This window comes from Rhinolophus sinicus, linkage group LG01, assembly GCF_036562045.2.
Source record: "Rhinolophus sinicus isolate RSC01 linkage group LG01, ASM3656204v1, whole genome shotgun sequence".
NCBI lineage: Eukaryota > Metazoa > Chordata > Mammalia > Chiroptera > Rhinolophidae > Rhinolophus > Rhinolophus sinicus.
The window spans coordinates 201,977,747-201,992,352 of record NC_133751.1 but is presented as its reverse complement, the minus strand read 5'-3'; the positions used below and the strand labels follow the sequence as shown (position 1 = coordinate 201,992,352).

Here is a 14,606-nt window from a genome sequence, read left to right as displayed (position 1 = left end):
ATCCCCAATCTCCACTCAGGACAGGACCCCAATTCCTCTTCTCCTTTCCTCTTATCAGATGAGAATCGGTTTTTATCTGGTCACAATCACCTTGTTCAATGCTGAGTGGGATATTAGTCCTGTCCTCACATGGGTCTTCATCACTTTCTTGGGGACAAATTTTATCTTGGATCGCTGAAGACAAGGAGAGAGAAGACAGTTAGAAATCTCCATCAGAGACAAGGGACAACATCTCAAATCTACAGATTTTGGAATTTCCAGCCCTCAGGTCACTCCGAGCTCAGTGAGTCCCAATCCTCATAGTAAAGATACCCCCTCATCCCTGGGACAGAAAGGAGAACCCCCAACAAGGGAGCCTTTATGTCCCCCACACAGAGGGGAGCCACTGAAATGTCAGGGTAAAGGAGTCACAGAAACAACGTGAGCCTGCTACTCATGTGAAAAAAATTCAGATGGCTGGGAAAGTACATATCACAATAAATACTGGAAGTGAAATACTGGGTATGCCGACCTGTTCAAACTGTTAGGAAGAAACACAGGGATTTCCTTGGTAGAAGGACTAGGATCCTAGAGAGTCCGCGTGTATAAAAGAGGAAGCCCAACAGCTTTACAGATGGGGCTGGACAAGAGGAGGGTTGGACTTAGTTGGGTCACGGAGGGTGAGCGCTTCCCAAAGGGACATCAGAGGACAAAGCAGAGGAACTAGACAGAACTCCCGGACACCCTGATCCCAGGAACAAAGGAAGGACACTCTCTGAAGCTGAAAGCAGGAGAGCACATTGTGGTGCTGGGGGACGTCCAGAGATGCCTGGACCAGGGACCCAGGGGGCTGTCAGAAAGGGCAGGCAGGGCACCAGCCCAGGGCGCCTGTATAATGGTGACCCAGCAAATGTAAGGACAAAGGAAAGAATCAAAGAAAGCTGGGACTGGGTGTCTGCGGGGAGTCCAAGGAGGAGGAGATACCATGGCAAGAGGTGGGCTGGCACCGTCCCAGGACTGATGGTGGCAGCTTCTCCTGGGACAATGCCCATCGGTTGGTAGACGGACAGGAGTCTGGGAACCACGGATGCTTTGACATGGCTACAAATCCCAGCAAAATCAGGTGGAAGTTACGAGAAGAACAAAGGGCCTGCTGCCCAGGATAGGTGACGTGGAACTGTGTGCAGGTGTCCCTCTGGGGGGTCAGAGGAATCTGCACACAGGATGAAGGTGGGGTCCAGGCAGCAGGAGAGAGTGTCATGCCCTCAGCTGCTTGAGTTTGTGCTGTTGCCGCACAGCCCCCATGGACAGCAGGGTTCCGGAGGCAGCAGCTGTGACCTTCCTCAGGGGCAGGTTGGTGGCAGAGGGTATAGGTGTCATTCACCCCAGCACAGGGAGCCCCAGAAACTTAATTGTGATTCGTGTGCTGGGGCTCAGGTAGGAGGGTCCCCACAGTACATGGAAAGGATCAGAGCCCTTAAATTCAGGTCATAGAGGTAATTGCCTTTCCCTTCTTACATATGCTTTGGGACCTCCTGGTTACAAATATAATAGTCACTTGATAGTTGTGACTAAGTATTTGGGTTCCTTTATTCTTTTTCTGACTGAATGACTCGCTGTAGAAATGATTTTGTTCTTAATTCGAAAGGGTTACGATGGACACAAATCAATAAGCCACCCGTTTTATACCTGCTTTAAAGTTTTTTCCTTGTTTGTAAACCTGTTATTATCTCTTTATTGCCTAGCAATGAACTTTAAATTGCTTAGCTTTATATATTAGACTGTCTAAAATCATCTTCAAGTGTATCTCTCTTGAATCAGCTCCTACAGTCTGCTTCTTACTCTCTGAGTGGGCCATGTCAAATTTGTCCTTGTTTGGAAGACGTACTTATCCCTTTCACACTCTAGGTCAGATCACATAGCATCCATCCTCTTCAGTACATGTGACCATTTTTCTTGTGATGTTTCTATCCCTTATTTGGAGAATTCTACTGAGATTCCATTGGAATAAAAAGTTTACTTAGGCAAGTATATTTATCTATCTATCTATCTATCTATCTATCTATCTATCTATCTATCTATTAGATATAAATATAGATTAGATACAGATATACTAGAGCATTGTCTTAACTGGGTACCATTAAAAAGTACAAATTATGCTTTTTCAGGAAAAAGTAGAGAATCACACCTTTAATTTTATATAATATCAAAAATAGCCCCTGGCAGAGCAATAGGTTTTGTGATTATTTGATTAATGTTTGTTTCACCCCTTGTGGGGAAAGGGCTAATGCAACCACTTCACCTTCTCTAAGGGCAAATTTGACCTGGGGTTAACTTTCTTCCCTATTATTCTGGAAACCTGATAAAGGAGGCCTCTCCGTGGTGTTTCTAGGCCAACACTGGCTTTACGGTGAAAAGTGACCTGTGACTGGAGGTAGATAACTTGCGTGTGGCCTGCGAGGGACTGTGTGTGAACTCTCAGCCACTTTTGTTCTTCCTTCAGTGTGGTGATGCTTGTAACTTGGCTGTCCCTTGTGGGGCTCCTGGAACTTATGGCTACAGACTTGTTACATGAGACTTTGACTCCCATGGGCTTGGTGCTGCGAAGCCAGGGGGGATCCTGCCCCCACCGCTAAGCTGTCGCTCACGGACGGTGGCAGTCAGCTTGGTGGGCTGCTGTGTGGATCGCTGCAAGGGGCCCACAGAGGCGGAGCAACTGATGCTGCCTTACTGGGATGCTGCGTGTCCTGTCATTGGTCCTTCTAAGTAAATGTGATGCCACTGTGGGTCTGGTTGTCCTGTGAGTCTAAATGCCTAGTTAAGCAGACCTCTGGGTGGGTGTTGTGCCAATTGCCATCGTATCATAACTTTGAGAGGGCTCAGGATACGTGTGTTTTCTTAACTGCTGTATCCCCACTGCATAGCTACATGTGAGGTACATGGTAGGAGCTAAATATATACTTGTCAAAAAAAAATTGGCCCTGTTCACCCAGTGGTAGATAATAAACCCAATTACCATTTTCGAAGGTTTTATAAACGTGACTTAAGTCAGGGTATTCTTGCATGTTGATTTCGCTGAACATTGCTTCCAGAAGTTGCAGGTCAAATGTCTTCTCCAGTTCACAGAGAACATTGTACACCACTCTCTGTACAGGGACAAGGTTTCTACAAGACTCTTGAGAATCCTTAAAAAATATTGAATGGAGAAATTGTAAGTGCAGACTTCCAAGTTACACAAGAGCCCTAGAAAGTGATTTTATTGTTAATGTATTACAATTCCCTACATAGGTATCTTCTCATGTAAAGTTCTAGAAGTTCTATATATTTGTATGGCTATTAAGTAATTGTGACATAATAAACCTCACTTACTTCATACATTTTATTTGTGATGAGTTCACGGTCACGAAGTATCTCAAGGAACGGAAACGTCTTTTTTATTGCATGTGAAATCTCCATCTTATATCTTTTGAAGTGATTGAATACAGTCTCATAGACTAGTCTGTCGTCTATATTCTGATCTTCTATGGATATCCTAGGGAGGAAAGATATGTGAAAATGGTCATCAAGATTCTGAGATCTTTGTGGAGGCTGTAAGATTCTATAGATAAAGGATAGGCTATGAAGAATCAACATATACAATATAAGTGGTTCCTGAGTAGAAAGTGGAATAAATGGAATTGAAGCAATAAACAAAGATTTAATGGAAGAAATTGTGGAAATTAGGAAAGATGGCCCAATCAAAGCCATTGTAAAAATATCTTTACACATGTGGAATTTATTTTAATTAAATAATTTTAATTTGTACAAAATTGAGATGGAGTAAATGGGTCAATCACAGAGCTATATAAAACCATGGACTAAAAGTAGAATCAAACCTTGAACATGCATCTAAATTAACAACTAGATTATTGAGTTGTCTTCTACTACTTATTGATGTGTAGGTGTTTGTTATATATCATGGAAAGAAGTGTTTTGTTTGATTTATGATTAGAAACATTTTCTCTCAGTCTGTGGTTTGCCTTTCATTTTCTTAACTTTTCTTTTGATAAAAATTTTTAATTTTGATGAAGCTAAGTATATATTTTTTTCAGTTAATAACTTTAGTGTACTAGGAAATCTTTGCCTACTCAAAGGTAATGGAAATATTAAAAAAACTGGGGCGGCTGGTTAGCTCATTTGGTTAGAGCACGATGCTCATAACACCAGGATTGCTGGTTCGATCCCCACATGGGCCAGTGTGAGATGCACCCTCCACAACTAGACAGAAACATCTACTTGACTTGGAGCTGATGGGTCCTAGAAAAACACACTTAAAAATAAATTTTAAAAAGTTAAAAAAATATATTCAAAAAACCATTTATAGTATAAGCATTAGTATATTTCTGGATTTTCTATTCTGTACCATTGATCTATTTGTCTATCTTTATGCCAATAGCATATCGGCTTGAATACTATCTATTATAGAAAGACTTGAAGTCAGTTAGGAAAAGAGTGTCTTGACTTTTCTAAGTCTTGTGGTTTTCCACGTATCTTTTAAAATCAATCTGTGACTTTCTACAAAAAACCCTTTTGGATTTTTGTAGCCTTTTGCATTAAACCTATAGATAAATTTGGTGAGAAATGACATCTTAACAATATTGAGCTCCAGTCTGTTAACATTGTATAGCTCTCCATTTCTTTGGTTTTCCTTAATTGTGCCTGGAACTGTTTATAATTTTCCATATAGAAGTTATGCACATGTTTTCTGAAACTGACTTTTTACAGTGTTGAGCTGAGTGGTAAAGAACATTTGGGTTAAATGATTTCTTTAAATAACCAAAAAAGTTGAACAATACGATTTCAAATTCAGTACTAAAAATGCAGAAATATAGATTAAAAATCGTGGAAAATTGGAAGTAATCACTGGTTGAGTGAAATGAGACTATGAAACTTTATGAAACAATAAAAAATAAAATGAAAAGAAAACATAGCTTGCATTTTCAGAGAGAAAAAAGTAAGGAAAACAATAGGAGTTCTAAACGTTAAGACAGACAAAAAGCAGTATGAAAAATATATTATTTAAAACACTAAATGAAAATGAAAACATGATGACATTGGTAGGCATGGGATCAAAAGTGGAGTCCAAGAGGCAATACAAGACAGATTAAGTGACACAAAATTTTCAAAAATCAATAGTAGGCAAGTTAAGGTATTCAAATAAACAAAACCAAAAATAAGGGTATTCATTTCCATATCAAAGCAAAATTCAAGAAACAAATAATGGTACAAATGTTTTATGGAGTTTGAAAAACAATTCACCTTTAGTTTTTGACTCTTCACATAAAAAAAAATATACAGGCTCTGGAAAAATGAGCAAGAATTATTTATTATTTAATCTTACGACCTAAAAAAAATGAACATAGCATTTTTTTCAATGTCCTTGAAATGTATATCAATATTGGATATAAACTTGGCCACAAAAAAGTTTCAGTAAGTTATAATCAGTAGAAGCTAAATAGGTTGCACGTTAAAGAAAACAAATCACCCAGAGACTTTAAAAACAAAACAAAAAAATATTGTGTTCGGTCAAAGATAAAATGAGATTTCTGGTTAGAGGCTATTTTAAGGAAAAGGGGACAAAAAGAAAAATAATGAAATAAGAAAGAGTACAGATGGTTCAACATTAGGAAATCTCCTTGTATAACATCACATTAACAAACAAAAGCAGGAAAAAAAGTGTATAAATTATCACTAAATGGTTTTAAAAGGGAATTTGATGAGACTTAGCAGCTATTTTTATAAAAACTCTATGAAATAGATAGAAGCTAATACAATATAGTCTCCAAAAATGACAAATAGTATAGTAAACTTTGAAATGATAGTAATTTAAAGAAAAATGACAGGGATGCCTACCATTACCATCATTGTTTTATATATGTTTTTAGAAGTGTTAGTTAACTCAATAGGATGAGAAAATGAAGTCATTGATACAAACACTAAAATAAGATACATTGTATGTCCTACAGTTATATACATAGAAACTCTAGAGACATAACTAAAATCTATAAGAACTAGAAAAATAATTTGCCAACATGCATGAATAAAAAAAACAAATATATCAAACTTACAGATTTTACTTGGAACAACATAAATTGAAAATAAACAAAATAATACTTCAGACACAATAGCAAACACATATCTGAAAGGTATGGACCTATATGAAAGAAGCTATAAAAATCTTACTGAAGGAAATTAAATAAGATCTAAATGAATGGAGATATATAAGGTGCCCCCAATTAGAAAAGCATAAGAATTTAAAAACAATCTTTCTGAAATTATTCTAAAAGTGTGGTCCACTTGCTACTTGTAATCCCATTGAGACTGGATAAAGTAATATAAAAACTTATGTGACAGAATAAATATCTGAGTCCACTCAAACATTTTTTTAAGTAGGTAGAGGAAGATTTAATAGATTCAAATCTTAAAAAAACAGCAATACGGTGTTAAGAGACAATGTAGAAAAATATTTTCAGCCCTTATAACAAAGGCTTAATTTATCTGATATAGAAAGACTATAGCCTATTAATAAAAGATAACAAATAACCCCAAAGAAAACAGAACTGACTAGGTACTTAGAGAAAATTGAAATGTCCAATAACCATGTGAATATACACAAACTAAAACATCAATGAGAAACCATTGCTCACACATTAGATTGGCAAACACAACTTCATAAGGGACACTGCAGCGCGGCAGATCAGAGAAACGGTCATTCATTGCTGGTGGGAACATGAAATGCTATAGCCTTCATACAACAGATCTGGCCATATCTACTAAATTTTAAGATACACTACTATTGGCCTAGCAGTCAGGCCCACTTTTAGAATCTATCTTATGGAAGTAAAAACATTGACAAGCATCTTACAGAAACTAGAGCTCCAGAACTTTCAATGCCTTCCCAATTCCCTCAGAGGAAAACCAAGTCTTTACAGTGCCCAAAATAATCCAGTCCTACTCTCGTCTTCCCTAGCTCACTTCTCACTGGTCAAACCGCCTCTTTGCTGTTTCTTGACCACACCAGGCACACTTCAGCCCTAGAAACTTGGTGCTGGCTGTCTGCTCTGTGTAGTGTGTTCTTTGTCCAGATATCCATGTGGTGAACTAACACCCTCATCGCCTTAAGGTCCTTCTTCCATGTCACCTTCTCAATGAGACCTACTTGGACCAACCTATGAAAGCCACAGCCCCCCACTCTGTTCATGTACTCCCTACCTCCTAATCTAGCGCTATTACTTTTTACCATGTCCTTATTACTCCCTAACATACTAAATTAATCGTTTATGCATTTTATTTAGTGTCCTATTTTGTTTATTGTCCTATTCATTGTCTCTCTTTTCTCAAAAATATATATGCCACAGCAAAGGGATTTTGTTTGTTTTGTCCCTTGATTTATCTTGAGTATCTGATACACACAAGGCAATAATAAATATTTGTTGGCTAGATGGCCATAAGCATTTTTTTTGTAGAAAAATATAACAGTAATAAATAACACTGACCTCCAAACCTGAAAACAATCTGATTGTGCATTTGGCTGAATGGTTGAGTAAATTATGGCAAATCTATACTGATGGCACAGTACATAGCTATTTATTTCTAGAAATTTGGATGGTAGGACATAGTTTTATTGATCGATAAAAATATCAGTTTCAGATTAATATATTATGATCCCATTTTTATACAAATCAAAGTATAACAATAATTTATATGTGTGTAAAATTTGAAACAAATGTTGGGAAGGGCATGGAATGCCACATATCAGGCTGTTAACACTGGCTTAGTGAAGAGTGTTAGGGTTTCACATAGATCTCTTCAGATCTTTCTTTTATCATTTTTTATAACATCAGAAGAAATAGAAATAATAGAGCCAACAGAACAAGACTTTAGAGTAAATATATTTAATATCCCCACAGATTATGGGATAGTATTGTTTCTAAAAAACAATTAACTGGGAAATTTAGAAATTTAAAAGCAGAGTTCTCAAATAAAAAAAGGTAGGCAAAAGAATAAAATATTTAGGAATAAATTTAACAAATGGAATGCAAATCTTCTATGCTGAAAATGACAAAATATTGCTAAGAAAAATTAAAGCTCTAAATAAACAGAAACATTCCATGTTCGTGGATTATAAGACAATATATTTAAGATGGCAATTCTCCCCTAATTGATCTATAGATTCAGTGCAGTTCTTATCGAAATCCCAGAAGGCCTTTTTGCAGAAATTGAGGAGCTGACTTCAAATTTTATGTGGAAATACAAAGGACACAGAATAGCCAAAACAATCTTGAGGAACCAAGTTGGAGGACTTATACTCCCTGATTTCAATATTTACTATAAAACTACATTCATCAAGACAGGTATATACTGGCATAAAAATAGATATATGGATCAATGAAACAGATTGGAGAGTGAAGAAATAAACCATTATGTTATTGGTCAATGGATTTTCAACAAGATTGCCAAAGAAATTTAATGAGGAAAAGGTAGTCTTTCAACAAGGATATTTGGATAGCCACATGCAAAAATATTAATTTATACCCTTACCTCACACCACACACCGAACTCAACTCAAAAGGGATCGTAGACCTAAATGTAAGAGCCGGGTCAGCTCCATGGCCGCGCATCCTTATCCCATGTAGTCAAAGAGACCCTGTGCTTGCTTTACTGTTCTGCTTTTGTGGTTTTGAAATTCTTAATGATTTGTGAATGGGGGTTCCCCCACTTTCATTTTTTATGGGTTTCCAGAAATTTTGTAGCATCCTGTGTAAGAGTGAAAATGATAAAACTTTTCAAAGACTATAAAAAAGAAAATCTTTGTGACCTGGGGTTAGACAAAAAAGGTAGCCACAACACCAAAAGCATGATCCATAAAAGGATAAATTGGAATTTAACAAAATTTAAATCTTTTTTGCTTCAAAAGTCACCATTAAAAAAATATAAGACTAGTCCCAGTCTGGGAGAGACTGTTAGCCACTAATATTTCTAACGAATGACTTATATATAGATATGTAAAGAATTCTTACAACTCAGTAATTAGATAAATAATCCAATTAAAAGATGGGCTGATTTTAATAGCTATTTCTCCAAAGAGATTTATGAAAGGTAATAAACACATGAGAAGATGCTTAACGTCATTAGTCATTAGAAAAAAAAACACAAATTAAAACCAAAACAAGATACCAATTCATACCCAGTGCATTGGCTAAAATCAAAGACATAAAATAACAAGTTTTAGCAAGACTGTGGAAAAACTGGAAACTTTATACATGCTGCTGGGGACAGAAAATGGTTCCTTGGAAACACTGTAAGATAGTTTCTTAAAACGTTCAACATAATGTTACCATATGACCCAATGACTTCATTCCTAGGCATGTACGGAGAAATAAAAACATGTCCACAAAAGACTTGTATGCAAATATTCATGGCAGCGTTTTTCATAATAGCCAAAAAATGGAAACAGTCCAAAAGTCCATCAACAAGTAAGTGCGTAAATAAAATGTGGTAGATTCATCCAATGTAGTAGTACTTAGCAATTAAAAAGAATGAAATATTAATACATGCTACAACATGAATGAACCTCAAAAATATTATGCTCAGTGAAAGGATCTAGATTCAAAAGACAGCATAATGTATGATTCCACTGATATGAAATTTCCAGAAAAAAGGAAATCTACAAAGAAAGAAAGTAGGCTAGTGGTTAACTGGGGTTGGGGGATAGGAAGAGGGATTGACTACAAATAGCCATGAGTGAATTTTTTGGGGTGATGACAATGTCCTAAACTTGAATTGTGGTGATGGCTGCAGAACTCTATAAATTTATTCAAAGTCATTGAATTGTACACCGAAAACAGGTGAACTTATGCAAATTATACCGCATTAAAACAATTAAACAATAAAGATAGACATGTTAATAGCTGAATAGACTCAGTTGAAGAAAAAATAGCCACATTTCTTTCTGGAACACAAGAAAAAAGAATATATGGAAAACGTTAAAAAAAATTAAGGTATACTGCATAATCTGATGTTTCAACATTCTGCCAAGGGGAATTCCAGAAGGAGAGAAGACAAAGAATGAGAACAAGGAAATCAAATAAAAGGAGAAAAAACATTTCTTAGACCGGAAACTAGTACCTTTGATTAAAAAGGCACATTAAGTGTAAAGAGTGAATATTTAAAACCCACACCTAGATATATTACTGTGAAAGGCTAAACATCAAAGATTACAAACAAATTATAAAGTTTCCAGAGAATAAAAGCAACTACCTACAAGGAATGAAAACCTGATGGAAACCGGAATTTTTATATGTGACAATGCGTGCAGGAAGACAATGAAAAAATTTTCAAAATTTTAAGTGCAAAATCATTTTGAACCTTAATTGTAAACACACCCACATATTCATTCATGTATGAAAATAAAATAAAAATATTTTCAGACCACAAGGACTCAAATAGTTTATGGAGGGAATAGAAAGAGGCAGGAAAGAAATAAAATCAAGTGCCAGTTTTAGCTTTGGAAACGATAACAAATGACTCCAGACACTGAGAGAACAATACAAGCCTAGGTATGTTTATTAAAAAATCCAGTTTCAACTGAAAAAAACAAAAACAAAAAAACCAAGGTATTATTCCCAGTTGTATGGAATGAAAAAATTTGGAGCAAACGAAAGGCACCCAATTCAAAAACAGGTAAGAAAGAGGGTGGGAGAACAAGAAATTCTTGTCAATATTAAGTAAGAATAAGATAACAAGGAAAAATACAAATATACTAGTGATCAAAATAAATTTTAATGAAATAAGCTTACAAAATATGGAAATATGTATATTGGATAGGAAACAAAATTTCACTATATGTATTCTGCTTATAAGGGACATATCAAAAATAAAACAGCTCAACAAGACTGAAAATAAAGAGACTGGAAAAGACGTACTAAACAAACGCAAAGTAAAGAGTGCCCTGTAGCAAAACTAACATCAGAAACAAACAGAATTTAGGTTGAACAGTATTACAAAGACCGCAGAAGGTTATTTCATACCGATAAAAGGTATACTCTACCAGATTGCATGGCAGAGGTCATGATCTATATGAAAACATCTTTAAAATATTAAAGGGAAATATTTTACAGCTATGCAGTAGCAGAACTGGGGTTCAGAACCCCCTCACCAACCTTCCCACCTACTTCCTCACCTCCTCCCCTCCCTCTCAACTGGCATTAGATAGCACAGTATTAATCACTACATTATATTGCCTTTCAAACATGAAGAAGCCTCAAAAATGACATGCATTAGGCCACACAAGAAATAACACTAGACCCTCAAATGAAAACGTCTTAAGGAAAACATTTTCCAACCATATGTGGTGAGATCGGAACAAAGAACCAGGACAAAGGAAGACCTCCCCAATCTATCTACTGAGAAGTTTTCACAGCTTTTTCTAAACAGTCGTTAGTTTAAAGAGCAAATCAAAATAGAAATTACAGATGATTAAGAAATAAACCCCAATAAAACATTACATATAAAAACAATAAACATACCCAAAGCGGCACAGAGGTGAACACTCATGGCCTAAAATTCATTTACTAGAAAACAAGAAGCCTTGAAAATTAAATTAAGTTTTAAATCAAGCTGTCAAAAAAAGAAATCAAGGTAATCTCCCCACTCCAAGGAAGATGAAGACAAGAATTAGGAAAGAAAAAAAAAAAACGAGCACAAATATAGTAAAGAAAAGCAGGATATAATTAAATCTCAAACAAAAAATAAGAGTAACGAATCAATACAACCAAAAGGTGGTTCTTCGAAGAGAACAACAAAGTGGAAAGTTTGATCAAGAGAACAGAAGAAAAGACATAAATGAACAGGATATGTCTCCAGTTAAGGAGAAGATTAAAACTTTATAAAAGAAATTCTTGTGTGTCCTCTTAGGAAAAATATAATTTTCTACCAATAAGTATGACAATCTAGGAAAAATGATTGGTTTTTCGGAAAATATGTACGATCAAAACTGAGAGTCAACAGAAGAACTAAACAGAACTAAAAGTAGTAGAAGAAATATGTAATGTACTTCCAGCCCTACTCTACCCTGCTCTCTCTCCACACCCACAAATATCAATTTCAAACAGTTTTATAGACAACTTCCAGCAATCCTTCAAGGAACAGAAAATGTTTGTATTAAATAAGCATTCCAATTTATTTTAAAAAAATTTCAAATCACCATAAGGCTACTATATTTCTGCTATCAAAACCAGATACATACATGAACAATGAAAACAGTACACTAATGTTACTTATAAATACATGAGGTTAAATTCTCTAATAAAATATTAGTGAGTCCAGTCCAAGAGTGGATGAAAAAGTAATGTTTACGACCAAGCTTCTCAAGAATTCCAGAAAAAGTCACATTAGAAAATCTATCTATGCTTTTGGTTAAACCAGGCAGGTTGAACACACACCCACACTGGTCAGTGCTCCCTCTGAGACCTCAATAAATGCCCTGTCAGAGAGTTATTGCAGAAAGCAGCAAGGACAAGAGAACAGAGAAGAAAAGGACATCAAACACCAGATGTCCAGCAAACATTTCCGAAGATGAGATATGGATTTTTAAGTGATAGCCAATTTCACAGAATGCAGGAATAAGAAAACTGATTGGACCCCTGTCTTATAGTGTATACAAAAATCAACTCAAAATGGAGTAAGGACTAAATGTAATTACTGAAACTTTAATGCTACGTATGGCATGAGAACTAGAGTTAATAATACTATATTGTGTATTTGAAAACAGCTAAGAGAGTGGATCTTAAAAGGTGTCATCACAGGAAAAAAATTTTTTATAATTATGTATGGTGATGGATGTTAACTATTCATTGTGGTGATAATTTTGCAATATATGTAAATATTGATGGTGTACACTTGAAACTGATATGTTACATGTCAATTATATCTAAGTTTAAAAATCTATAAATTAAAAAAGTTAAATATACTCTTACCATACAACCCAGGGATTGTGATCTTTGGTATTTACCAAAAGGAACTGAAAAATTATGTCCACACAAACACCTGGGCATGGGTGTTTATAGCAGCTTTATTCATAATTGTCAAAACTTGGAAGCAACCAAGACATCCTCTAAAAGGTGAATGGATAAATAAACTACATTCAGACAATGGAACATTACTCAGTGCCGAAAAGAAATGAGCTATCAAGCCACGAAAACACATGGAGGAAACTTATGTGCGTATGACTAAGTGAAAGAAGCTGATTTGAAAAGGCTGCATACTGTTTGATTCCAACCAAATGACATTCTAGGAAAAGCAAAACTATGGGGACAGTAAAAAGACCCGCAATTGCCAGGGGTTAGGAGGAGGGATGAATAGGCAGAACACAGAGGATTTTTTAGAGCAGAAAAACTACTTTGTATGATACTATAACTGCTACATGTCATTAAATATTTGTCCAAATCCACAGAATGTACAAGACTGAACCCTAATGCAATTTAGGAAATTTGGGCGATAACGATGTGTCAGTGTAGGTTCATGATTGTAACAAATGCACCATTCTGGTGGGGGCTGTTGACAGTGGAGTGGGCTGTGCATGTTTGGGGGAGAAAATATAGGGGAAGTGTCTGCTTTCTACCCAAGTTTGCTGTGAACCTAAACTGCTCTAAAATGTAAAGTTTATTTTAAACATGTTAAAAAAAAAAAAAAGAACAACCTGACACTGTAAAACTTCTTGACATTGTTCTTGGTAATAATTCATTCCTTGGATTTGACAACAAAAGCACAGGCAACAAAAACAAAAATAGACAGGTAAGACTATATCAAATTAAAAAGCTTCTTCTGCACAGCAAAGGAAACTGTCAACAGACTAAAAAGGCATCTTATGGAATGGGAGAAAATATTTGCAAAGCATCTATCTGATAAGGGGTTAATGTCCAAAATACATAGGAATCTCCTACAACTCAACAGAAAAAAAAAGAAGAAAAGAAAAGAAAGAAAGAAAAAGAACAAGAAAACTCAATTTAAAAAATGGGCAAAGGACTCGAATAGACATTTCTCAAAGAAGACATACACATTGCTACCAGGTATATGAAAAGGTGCTTAACGTCACTAATCAGGAGAAAAATGAAGATCAAAACTACAATGAGGTATCACCTCACACTTGTTAGGGAGGCTCTCATAAACAAAATCTCTCTCTATATATAACAAGTGTTGGCAAGGATGTGGAGAAATTGGAATCCTTGTACCCTTTTAGAGGGAAAAAGAAGAGCAGTACTATGGAAAACAGTATGAAGATTCCTGAAAATATTAAAGATAGAACTACTATCTGATACAACATTCCCACTTCAGGATATTTCACTACAAGAATTGAGATCAGAATCTGGGAGAGATGCCTGCAGTTCCATGTTCAGTTCAGCATTATCACAATTGCCCAAATACGGAAACAACCCAAATGTTCATTGACAAATGAATGGATAAAGAAAATGTGGAATATTTTTACAATGAAATTATTTAGTGTTAAAAAAAAAGAAGGACATTTTGGCATTTGCAACAACATGGATGAATCTAGAGGATACTGCTAAGTCAAATAAATGAGTCGCAGA

General features: G+C 35.7%; 1 protein-coding gene across 1 annotated transcript in view; it reads right to left on the bottom strand.

The window, feature by feature from the left end:
* SP100 (SP100 nuclear antigen) overlaps window positions 1-14,606 on the bottom strand; it is a 69,920-nt gene that overhangs the window by 45,961 nt on the left and 9,353 nt on the right. The window contains exons 2-4 of the mRNA XM_074314727.1: window positions 3,349-3,511; window positions 2,996-3,164; window positions 91-174 (exon numbers count right to left, since the gene is read on the bottom strand). Coding sequence (XP_074170828.1) covers window positions 91-174; window positions 2,996-3,164; window positions 3,349-3,511 — 416 coding nt within the window. The remainder of the gene's footprint in view (window positions 1-90; window positions 175-2,995; window positions 3,165-3,348; window positions 3,512-14,606) is intronic.